The sequence below is a fragment of the Fopius arisanus genome, unplaced genomic scaffold, assembly GCF_000806365.1.
Source record: "Fopius arisanus strain USDA-PBARC FA_bdor unplaced genomic scaffold, ASM80636v1 scaffold00297, whole genome shotgun sequence".
Taxonomy (NCBI): Eukaryota; Metazoa; Arthropoda; class Insecta; order Hymenoptera; family Braconidae; genus Fopius; species Fopius arisanus.
Genome location: NW_011888036.1, coordinates 43,297 through 56,235, shown reverse-complemented (window position 1 = coordinate 56,235; position 12,939 = coordinate 43,297). Strand labels below are relative to the sequence as shown.

At 40.6% G+C, this 12,939-nt stretch overlaps 1 protein-coding gene across 1 annotated transcript in view; it reads right to left on the bottom strand.

Annotated features, from left to right (window-relative positions):
• Positions 1–1,585: 1,585 nt before the first annotated feature.
• The window catches only part of Adck1 (aarF domain containing kinase 1), a 21,990-nt gene continuing 10,636 nt past the window's right edge, over positions 1,586–12,939 (bottom strand). Inside the window, exon 2 of the mRNA XM_011315027.1 lies at positions 1,586–2,451. Coding sequence (XP_011313329.1) covers positions 1,591–2,451 — 861 coding nt within the window. The 3' untranslated portion in view covers positions 1,586–1,590. The remainder of the gene's footprint in view (positions 2,452–12,939) is intronic.

The following is a 12,939-nucleotide window of genomic DNA, read 5'->3' as shown; positions in this document are numbered from 1 at the left end:
GCAGAAGAAATACAGAAGGAAAACATAGCCCACACCTCCAAAATGTGTTAAATCTCATCCAAATTGAATAGACCATAGGAAGAGTACCATTAGCCTCTTTTTTCTGTGGTATATTTCTTCACAGAACCGGTAAGTAGTGAGATCGCTATGAGATCGCCATCTTCCACGTGATGGATTATATTATGGTATTAATGTCTTAACCAGCGCGATTGAAAAATTTGTGTCGTTGTTGTTAAATAATTGAGTTGATTTGATTTTGTTCTCGGTCGCATGATTTTTCATGGATCGTTCAAGAAGGGTTGGATTATTCAGTATAGGGCTCAACAGCGACGTGCACTTTATGGATTGCTAAGTATCTAAAGACTTTATGCTGCACCGTAATAATTATCATGAGCAATAATTTTCATGATTAATGGATGTCAACGCCGAGTCGATTCAGGCGTTGAGGCGTCTTATAATTTGCCCGGCTCGATTTTCCGCTAAGTGTGCCGAACTCGGGTTTGTTCAATTGGAAGAGCAAGTTCAACTCCTTGTCATCGCCGATGAACTCGACAAATTTCGTATGGCTGCCGTCCACCTAAATGCCGCTGTCACATCTGAGGTACAGGACATTACCTCACATGCACCAGCCCAGACTCATTCGAAGCGCTAAAAAATGCCCTGGTTGAAAGGATAACCGCCTCCCAAGACCCCAGAAGTAGCGACAAATCATACGGCAGTCATCAAATATCACGAGACTGTGCAGACTGCCAACGTGTTACCAAATCATAAAAATAAAATACCTAGCATTTAACTAATTAAAAAACCTAATTCATGTATAAACAATTTTCACTATATTGAACAGGTTGTCGTTTTAGATGTAAAATACCTGGTATTTTATTCGTAATAAACTATATCACGTATTTTACATCAAGTATTTTACATATTAAATAGGTAGATGGGATATACATAGTATTTTACTAGATTCATTTTATGTGGTTCAAATCTTTCTTTCCGACGCCAAAATATTAAATACGTAAACGATCCATTTCTCGTCATTGTAAGTATTCAACTCCCGAGAGTTCTGTGTTATTTAATCTAGTCTTTATAATTTTCTACCTTATTTAATCTAGCCGATTGCACTCTAAGAGATGTAAAATTAATTAAATCATACCTCGATTATATGTCTTACGATCATTCCTAAGAAATCATCATAGATAATGAAACTACGAACTCATGAAAATTGCAATTGAATATTACTTGACTATTTTGCAATAGGGAATGCATTCTTTGCTTAGTGTAACCATTGATGGAATGAAAAATAATTGAGAATGAACTAATTACCCCTTCAGTGATTAGCAATCTCTTACAAACATCGACAATGATCTAAAAAATGGAATGATTTGCGACGAAGTCCTTATTATGATACTTATGCAATAAAAACTGACATAAGAAACAAAGTAAATTTTTCAGCGAAATTCTTGAAGGGACCATTCCAGCATTCTTAATGCGTTAGGTTTCCCATTACACACACACATGCTGCTTGAAAATATCATCGCTCCATTAAACAAAAACTATTTAGTTGTACTAAAATCTGTTGATTGAATTTTTCTAAAATAAATAGATGTTTTTATTCAACAAGGATTCAACACTTTTCTTCAAATCAAAATTAACAACTCCCAGCCACGTATAATACATGAACAATTTCCATAGACTCCATTTCTTTTCTAACAAAATTGCAAGTCTATCTCTTGTCCTCTCTATATTTCGCATCTTTTCATCATAAACAGCATGAACACAACACTTGGACATCTCCATGAATGCAGACATCCTCTTTGATGTCCCGAGTGTGTGCTCAATACTTCTTATTAAATCATTAGTCTTGAGAATTAGCAACATCTGTCGATTGACCCTCTCCAACACTTCACTAATCTGTGGTAACAGATTGGGCACCTCCTTTTGGAACATTTCTTTTTCACCTCTAGTGTATTTTGTTCTCTCCACCCCAGCCATGATAGTGTCCCACGTTCTTCCAGAAACCATGCATGCTAACAGCCCATAAAGATCGTCAACTCCTAAGTCGGTGCAGTATCTTTTCATCCCTTCTTTATCCTTATTGAGGATTGACATCCATAACTTTGAATATTCCCACCTAAACTCATCAGACAGCTCGGCATAGAGACCATGATCGAGGAGAACGATTTCTGTTTCATTCTTTCCATTCTTTTGCACCAGCACGTTTCCGGGATGGGGATCGGAGTGAACAAAACCAGTTACAAAGATCATATGACTGTACAGTTTTCCTAACTTTGAAGTAATCTCGTATGGGTTGATATTATTTTGTTGAATGTAATTGAGATCGTTCACTTGTCCTCCTTCGATAAACTCCATAGTTAGGACTCTAGGAGTCGACAGCGTCCAATAGATTTTAGGCACTTTCAGCCAATTATAGTGGTTGAACATCTTTTGAACCTGTTGATAACATAATGGGCACAATTAGTACATAGTATTATGCATACAATGATGTAAATGAACAGATATAATCACGAGATTCTGAAAATAAAGTAATTTCATCTCAGAATTTTTAATTGTATTTTATCTGCTTGCTAATGCTCTTAAACAGTTTCACACAGTCGAAACCGCACAGATAATAAAACCGAAATCCGACCTGATCCCCGAAATCGGTATATCATGAGCAAGTCCACGGATATAACGAATCAGACCCTTCATTAAGGGGTGAAGCTCAAGTTTCAATACCATCCCAATCCCGTGAAGTACTGCCACGCAGTGAAAAATATCGGGAAAAATGAGCAAAACTATACTGAAAGAAGATGCGCCGGCTGTATTCCTGTAAGTAGGAGAACAATTCACTGTCAGCACCCCCCTCGCAAATTTTCACTAGGAACGACAGAAATTCGATTGACCATTAGTCACAAGGAATCAGAGAGCGTCATAGCTGACTTTGCATACAGCAATGATAGTAACTTTTTTCTATACACCGACAAAATGCAATCTCGGACTGACCCGTTTATGATGACAACAACAATTTCTGATAAGTGAGAAAGAATGACAGTGAATATTTTTCTAGATATTCCATCCGCACCAGCATTGACTTAAATTGACGTGATCACCCCCAGGATATCAATTCCTCACATATGAGAAGCTAATGTAAATGTCAATGTGAAGTAGATGAATATGCAAAATGAAAGGAAAGTTTGTTTCTCTTCAAGGAGCTATCAGTTCTTTTTTTGGCTGTTTAATAAGAGCTGTAAATCGGACGAATCTTGTATGAGTTATACCTTAGCATTATGAAACAGAATACTGGATCAACGGTGAATCTGCACTGAATTTAACATATCGACCATTACCATTATTGAAAAGCAAGTCGGCAATACGATGTGGTTGCTAGACAAATGAGGCGAGAATATTTCTTCAATGACAGTATCAACAGATAAAATTACTTGAAATCAACTGCCAGATCTTATGGAGAACGGCAACTTGTAAACTACCAAGAGACAAAAAATGTGATTCCGGAAAAATAGTGCTCCAACTCCATTCATTGGAGATATAAACAAGCAACCGGCCGTTCTCTGCGGTAGAAGAAATAGGACTATTACTTTGAACGTTATTTGCGTTTTAAATATTCTTTTCCTACCATCTGCATCGTTAGTCGACTTTATACAATAGTTTGACAAAAAAAAGAAAATAAATCCAGTCCTTATTGAGGTCTTGAAAAATCAAGATGTACACACAAAGTCAAAGATCTCTCAAACTACCTGTTCAATTGAGTTTCGATTCAATTTTAGTCGGAGTCATTACAAGATACACAAACGACTTATTATTAAGAATTTTAAGACACCAATGCTTCAAAAATTTCGTCCGAAGGGTACATATGTTTTAATTGTTTGAAATAGCGGGAGTTATCGCGAGGAATATTTTAAAAACAAAAAGAAATACTGTTGAGTATTTGCCGGTATATTCCCAGAAAAGTATAAGCAACCAGATTGTCTTTTCTCAAAAATTATCAAAACGATCCGGGTGATTCAGCAACCAGAGTTAGGCTCAAGTTATGTCAATTAACTAACGGCATTAAATTATTTGAGATGTTTTCGTTCAATTATTTGTAAATTATTAAAAAAAAATGGATCGGGTGTCCACATTTTGTAGGCTTCATGATCATCTGATCTCACGCTTCGAGTTTAAACTGTAGGGTTTCATGAAAGACGTATTTTACACAAATCGATTAGAATGGATCAGAGATGCTATTATACCTCACCGTCAGCTCGACCAGCAAACTTCAAATTCGTTCCAAACGGAATTTGTGACTTTGTAATCTAATGTACTAGTTCGGGACAACCAAATTTAGTTGATAGCAAACATAGCACAAATATAATGTATGTATAAATGCCGAGGTTAAACTCATGGATCACGCTGTTCACGTCAGCTCTAAACCGATCGATTCGGAAAAGACCAATGTTCTGTCATAGTAGTCCCCTAAAACTCCTGACAAGCGCAGCAGCAAAAAAATACAATTGTCTTTACAGAAGTCATCAGAGAACTTGTCTCCAGAATTGAGTTCAGCTGTAGAGTAGTTCGCTGTCAATAATAGTTGACAATTAGTCACAAAGTCAGAAGCAATACCAGTACACTACATCAGTTTTTGGTTCCGAATGGAAGTTATGTATTTGCAATTTTTTCCAATTTATGAATTTTTATTGGGAATGACTAGAACTTTTTTTTTCGTCAAAATTGGCAAAAAGAAAAACATTTTTGCAAATATTTCATAAACAATTGGGTTGACAGAATTTAATCACATGACATTTTATGAAGAAAATCGAATTTACTACAAAAATGTTTCATAGTGTAATGACATGAACCCCATAGCTTATTAAACAGTTCCATTGAAATATTGAATAATTTTTTCAATTATTTAATTAACTATTGCATTCACGTCATTTTCTAATGAAACGGTTTTTGTGGGCAATTCGATTCTCGACATAAAAAAAAACAATAACAAAATCCTGTAAACTCATTCGTTTACAAGATATTTGTAAAAGAATATTTTTTCTCCGCAAGTAATAATCCCAAAAATCAGAGTCATTCCTTTTTCGCTGTAGCGTCATTGGCTGTCCCTTGCACACCAATATCAGAGGGGTGCTTCTGATCGAATTGGAAAAAGTCTTTTCGGTTCAGAATCATCCCCTATGCCGGTTTTAGATCGGCGTGTACTTCTGGGACACCCTGCATAATACTGAGTCTTTTTTTCTAATATACGCAGTTTTGTCCCTGGCGAGTAAGGTGCCCCGCATTTACAGGGCAGTTACGGGGCAGTTACGGGGCAGGCATAGGGCAGCTATTTACGGGTTCAAAAGGCATAAAAGTTATTAAAAAACAAGGTAGGCGTGTATAAATTTATGAAATGGTGATACTTGCAATGTTAATTGCATGGAAAATGATAAATAAATGATGATAATCCCGAACGTCCTTCAACGTGCTCTATAAACGAGACGAGAGAGATAAGGTTGAACGCCAATCGGGTGCGTCCACAGGTGGCGGATAGAGGAACGGCCGACGGAGAAGTGGGGCAGGTTAAGAGCTGGAAACATAGAGGTATGGGACTGGCCCTCGCCGGCCCTGCCGAATTGGCGGTTAGTGTGAGCTATAAGGGAACTGAAGGGCCTAAAAATCTGGAAGGAACCGAAGGCCGCGCCGCAGACAAACTCCCCAAGCCAAGGTGGAAGTGATTCGTGCCGAAGGCTGAATGGCACTGGGGTTACAGTGTTGTTAACGAGACGATTGGGGCACCAGGCCGCATTCCACCGTATTTAGGCCTTACCCCAGTATACCGGCTCTGCTGGGGCTGACCTTTAGTTCCGAGGATACTCGTGGGAACCACATGGGCCCCCCTATTAATAGAAATTTTACCAACGTCAAGGACGGTGCCCTCACAGAGGGAACGTCTGAGACCTTACAGATTGCCCAGGCCGTTACAGTCTCTGATGCTCCAACGGGGGCACAGAAGACTTCGGAAATGGAAGTGGAGACGCTGAAGGTGACTCCTCTCACGGAGGAAGTCGCCAAAGGCGGACCCACGGACCTAAAAAAGCGAAAGGGTCGCACAGGTGCGGAGAAGCGCAGGGCCCGCAAGACCAGAATGGCAACAGGGGACTTGCGGGAACAGTGCTCTCCAACCAACTCGGGAACAGCCAGAGGTGGAGAGGAACGGGGAAATGGGTCCAAAAGACCCAGATCTGATGGAACCACTCTGCCGGAAGACGCTGCGACCCGAAAGAAGCAAAGGGTGAGGGCTGGCCTCGGAGCCACCTCGTTCGGGATGGCGGCAAGCGGTGGCGGCAAGGTAGCAATCATACCAAGCGGCTACCCTGAGCCGTCCCTGACTGAGGCACAGGCCAACCTCGTCCAGGAGAAGCTGGAGGAACTCATCTTCGGGGTGATGTCGAAGGGCATCCCCCGGGTTTTGAGGGCCACCGCTACGACCAGGGTGTGCTTTGGGTGACGTGTACCGACGGCCGGTCGAAAGACTGGCTGAAGGGCGCGGTGCCCAAACTAGCGCCCTGGGAAGGGGCCTCTCTCACGGTAATGGAGAAGGATGCGCTCCCAAAGGATGCGCTCCCTTTCAGGGGGACCAACGCAAGGGCTAGGGGAGATCATACTCTCTAACGGGGAGATCATCACACAGCCCAGCGACATCCTGGAACATCTGATCCAAGTGCACTTCCCGGACTCTAACTTACAGAGGGGGGACTCGCGCACGGGGACGCTTCTGGAGCAAACAGGGAGGAATGGCCCATACTGGCCCCTAGCCTCGGAAATAATCACGATGGAGGGCCTGAAGTGGGCTGTGGACTCCTTCGACATGTATAAGAGCCCGGGCCCCGATGGAATATATCCGGGGCTCCTGGAAAGGGGGGGTCCGCAGCTCCTGCACAGGCTGCTGCCAATACTAAGAGCAAGTCTTGCTCTTGGGCACGTGCCCTATAAATGGCGGGAGGTCAGGGTTGTCTTTATCCCCAAACCGGGTAAGTGCAGCTACGACAACGCCAAATCCTTCAGGGCTATCAGTCTGAGCTCTTTTCTCCTAAAAACATTGGAGAGGCTCGTTGACAGGCACATCAAAATGGGAGCTCTGAGGACCAATCCGATCAGCCTCTCTCAGCACGCTTACCAGGTCGGCAGGTCAACGGAGCCCATCATTAGATGGATAGCTGCTATGCTCCGAGCGATTCGAATTCCTCCCTTCATCGTTTTATACATTTGTCTTTTGACATTTTTCGATTAACGTGTTGGTCATTTTGAATGAGGGGTAGTGAAGGGTGAAAATGGGGTTGAATTTTATAGGGATAGTTCGATTCGAATTTCCCCCTAAATCGATTTATACATTTATATCTTGACATTTTTCGATGACCGTGTCGATCATTTTGAATGAGCGGTAGTGAGGGGTGAAAATGGGGTTGAATTTTATGGGGATAGATCGATTCGAATTCCCCCCTAAATCGATAGAAACATATGTATACCGACATTTTTTGAAAACCTTCTCGGTCATTTTGAAATGGGGGTGTGAGAGTGGAAATACTTCTGCATCCCCTCCAATTAATTATATATAACAAAAAGTAAGTGGAGCACTTTTATTCCAATTTTTTTAGTGTTATTTTAATGCAAATTGCGCAGCAGTTCGAATTCTGCCACCACTGCCGCCGACTTGACCGACCCCAACGGACGACAGATACGATCGCCATCTCCCGGCAATTTCCCTTCCGACTGATTCGGTTCTCCCATACACTAATGATTATCATCATTTATTTATCATTTTCCATGCAATTAACATTGCAAATATCACGATTTCATTAATTTATACACGCCTACCTTGTTTTTTAATAACTTTTATGCCTTTTGAACCCGTAAATGGCTGCCCCATGTCTGCCCCGTAACTGCCCCGTAAGTGCCCTGTAAATGCGGGGCACCTTACTCGCCAAGGTATATAACGTGGTTGAATATCACGCATTAGTCCACGAGTGGAGAGTCTTCATAACTCATGTTGAAACCTGTTTGAAATACGAATCCACGATCAGATAATAATTGTGGAGAAAATCATTGTAGAATATTCTAGGATATTCTAAAATGCTTGGAAGTATAAAAACGCTCATGAAAAATTGTCAAAAGTTAACACAATCATACAAACATTATTTCACTCTAAAATTGCATTCATGCATCAAATTAAATAGAAGCAGTGAACTTATCCTGTCTCACCAACTGAACAATACGAGGTTGCAGAAAAACTTTCCTGCTGAAATTTGCATTGGTCAAATTTTGATTATCTATGGAATGGTTTAAGGGAAACCTGGGAAAAATTATTTAATTTCAGAAGCATCGATGATGTTATCAACATGATCAATCATCAAATAAAGTGGGAAATATGGGGGATGGTTCACCAGCATCGTTGATTAAAACTGGGTGGTTTATAAAAATGAATAATTGTATGCTCAAATGCTAATGAATATGAACGGAATTATTGAGAATTACATTTTTACTGAATGAATTTCCTCTAGTGATTATCACTGATCATTTATCTTACTCAAATATCAATAGAATTGCACCATTCAATGTCACGTAGTACAAGCTACATAGTCTTTATACTGAACATTTGGGAAAACCCCCAATCGTAGGTGCTATAGAGAAAAAACAAAAGATGATCATAAACATGAAATTAACTCCACGGCGAACTGAAAAAGATAAAATTCGTATTTCTTAATTGTAAGTTTTATCTCATGGTACAGTTCTACTGACTCCGTAGTGGCCATATGTAATATGTAATAAGGCTATAGAAGGCCATCGTGGAAGAGAAGGGATCAGAAGTAGTAACTACTGCTGAAACTCAATGGCTGCATGCAGTTCCACCATACTGCCTCACTAAAAGCGATCTTGTCACTAAAATCTTGATGTACGCCGCGTTTGGTAGAGAATTTCCACCATTTGATAAGTTCATCAATCGATTTCATGGGAACTTCAGAAATTTGTGTTGTGAACACAAACCCCCGAATACGGAGTGTAATTCCCGCGAGAAGCTGATATCCGTGCTACGATTGGTTAACAGAGATTTTGAGAATTTGTGATCTTTTATTGAGTTTTTTGGTTCTGAATTTCACAATTTCGTTCCCACATTTTTCAGTCAATCAATTCTTCGCTCCGCTGAGTTCATAGCGAATTTCCTTAAACAAATGGCAAATGGCATTGCTGATAAGTGTCGTTCTTTGCGGTGGTGTTATTCCACCATCTTCATTCAATCCCCCATATTCATGTGGATAACTTTTATTAGCGAATAAACAAAAATCTTGATGTTGCACAGTTATCGAAATTTCATCACTATTTTCATAAGTTAATGGAGCAAAATGTTGGTGGGCATGCATCTCATGATGAGAAGAAAACTCATCGATGATGATAGATTTTTAAATCTTTAAAATGTCTTCCGTGATATGATAGTCGTTAGAATCAAATTCACGGGCGGGGTTTCTAATTTCCACTTCTGAGAAACTGGATACTCGCACCTGTTAATGCTTGACAGGCGTCTTTGACGTCTGCTAGTCTTTTTGGGATTGATAACTCCCTCTTACAATTCTTGCCGATCTTTGTTTGGGATATAATACCCATTAGGCACGCTTAATATGCAGTCCCATTGTTATTATTTCTCCGTGAAAGTTCAAAAATTCACCGTCTTCACTCACTAATTTCAGTACAAAATGATCTATTCCGTGAGTCGAGATCGGAATATAAATGATATTCATTGGGACTTCAACGATCTTATATCCTGCAGGTAAGGCCGGAAAGAATTCATGGATCATATGAACTATCCTACCATTAACATATGCACCTTAAGTGATGTTACACTCCACACATGGAATTAACTTTAAGACTACTAACTGGCAAATCAGAAACATGAATTTTATCAGCTGATAAAATCTTATTATTAAATCCTTACAATCTACCAATCGAAGCGCTGGGTTCAACATTGATGGGATGATTATTTTTGATTTCACTACGCAGGGTATTATTATTTGGTTTCAAGTAGAATGAAACACCACTTTTTTGTAGAACTTTTTCCAAATTTTAGACATAGATGACCACATGTAATTATGGTATATTCTTGATGCTTCCGATGATTGTATTTGACAATTCTACGAGCACGGAAATAATCCGTCAATTCATTCGGTGGTTGTAAATTCCCAAAATTATCGAAATAATTCATTTCATTTTGTCGTTGTTTATATACCACTGAGTAAGTACCGGGACCCTCCTTATCAGCTAAATTAATCATAGCTCATTCGTTTTTATGAGAGTAATTTATAGCAAGTTCGTTCCTCATATAAACTTCTCGTAAAAGAGCAATTTTCGAGAGTTTGAAAAAATTTATCATAGCAGCATTAATGACAGCTCGGTATGGTAGCTTCATCAGTTGTTTGGTTTCAAGTAAAGTCCTATTTTGTAGGGCTTCAAATAGAGGTCATGACCCCTTGCAATTATTTCTTCAAGATAACATTTAGCAGCGTTCGCATCGTTAACAGATTTCTCGATAATTAATCGCTATAACCAATTGGGCGATTAGAATAACACCCGTCAAATTTGAAAATGGAAAAATTATAATTCATGATGATGAAAATAGCATCAAACTCCGGGACTTCTTGAAGTATTATTCAAGAAAGATCTTAATGTGAAGATGATTACAAATGGTGAAAAGAGAGCTTTCACAAGAATCGTGAAAACAACACATATCGATAGACTATATTTTAATCAAACCACAGTCATGGAACGCAACAATCTAGAAAAGTTTGTATATTTTATTATCCAGACTCCTTGTGGGAACGATTCTCTACTCAAATGGTTGCGAAGAGGAAGTTGTAAGGAGCATTGGGCATGCCTGTTAGAATCCTATATCCTATATAATCCTATATAAAAAGAGAGATGGGCCATTAATCGAACATGGCGGATTTCATGGAGATAATCGATTGTAACTATTCTCGATATATCCATCATGGGAATTTTTCATATGGGCATGCGCATAACCAATATCATATGCGCCTGCGTATAACAAGCAGAGTATACCTGAGCTTCAATGACTAGCGCCACCGCGGCCGCAAGTGGCCGCGGTGTTGATCACTGCTGAAAATGATGATTCAAATGAATGTGACAAATTTTTTTTTTCAATTCTTGGCTGACATGATAATAATATCGTGTCTGGCATACAATAATAAAAACCCTTGGATTATTTTGCAATTACATTTAAAAGTGATTTTAAGTAACCTCTTATCAGCACCCAACAATTTGTTGCTACACTGTGTCAGAAAGTTTATATTTCATAGGAACGGGAATAATAAATAAATTTTTGAAAATTTGTATGTATTATGATTTGATAAGACACAACACGCAAGCGGCCGCGGTGGCGCTCGTCCCCAATAAAATTAAGAAATAGAGAGAGAGCGAGGCAAATAAATTACGGGTTAGGTTTAGGAAAAATAGGATTTCTCCCCTTCGGGGTGGGTTAGGAATGAGTTAAATAGGCTGAGGTTAGTGAAGGTTAGGATTATCCCCCTTCGGGGTGGCTTAGAAAATTTAGGGTTAAGGTTAGGGTAAGTCTCAGGATCGGCTTAGGTCCGGCGAAAACAAAAAAAAACAAACGCCGGCGCTCCAGGAAAAAGGGTTTAAGGTATTGATTGGTACGGGTGGAAGGCCGTACGGGGTAAAAATATTAACAACCCCGACGGATTGCCACTGATTACGGGTGGAAGGTCGTACGGGGTAGATGAATATCGCGAAATTAAGTTTAGTGATGGAGAATTAATTCAAATTTGAATTAATTTTCCCGCGAAGGGCTTGACCCAGAATAAGGTAAAGGGATCCACCAATCGACACCCGATCGATTGGTAGACGTGATTAGGGGGGTCAGCGTCACGCGACACTGACCTCCGAAAATCAGTTACGCATTAAGGCCCGGATGGAGGGAATTTTTTCTTGATTAGCGATTTTACGCCCTCCTACTTCGCGGTCAAGACCCGAACCTTGATCTCAAGCGATGCCTTGTCGGTAACTACGGCAATCGCTGGAAACCAGGGAAACATTGGACAGTGGGGCTTTCGAGGGCGCCGGAAAATTTTTTCATTCACTATGCCACTAAGTGGGTACACGGATGGCTCGGGCCGTGGACACCAATACGGTGCAGGGATATATGGGCCAAAAGAAAACCACAGAGACAGCTCGTCCATTGGACCCCTGGCCACTGTTTTTCAAGGAGAAATCCTTGCAATTAAAAACTGCATAGAGTTTCTCCTATCAGAACCGACCTCAAGAAAACATATATATGTCTGGTCGGACAGCAAAGCTGCCATCAAAGCCCTAAAGAGACCAAGCACCGAATCGGGGCTGGTCTGGGAGACGATGGCAGCTATAGAAGCACTAGGGGCAACCAATAAAATAACTTTGGCATGGGTCCCAGGCCACAAAGGGATAAAAGGAAACGAGATAGCGGACCAACTGGCAAGGCATGGGGCGTCAAATGATGACCAGGTCGTGACAGTGGGAGTCCCTTTCGCGGCCGGAATGTCTCGAATCAAAAACAAACTCCAGAAGGAACACCAAGGGTGATGGGAGCAGATCAGAACCTGCAGAAAATCTAAAGCCCTCCTGCCAACCCTAAACAAGGAAAGGGCAGGAAAACTACTCAACATGAAAAAAGAGGAACTGAGCACCACAATCAGGCTCCTCACTGGACATGGTAGGTTTAAGACACACTGCAAAAACATGGGTATCGAAAGCGATGCCCGCTGCAGACTATGCCTTGAGGCAGACGAGGACAGCGTGCACATACTTTGTAGCTGCCCTGCACTGGCTACAACAAGGCTAAATTGCTGGGGAACCGCCTTCCCTAGCATCAGCTATGTAGCGGATCTAGAC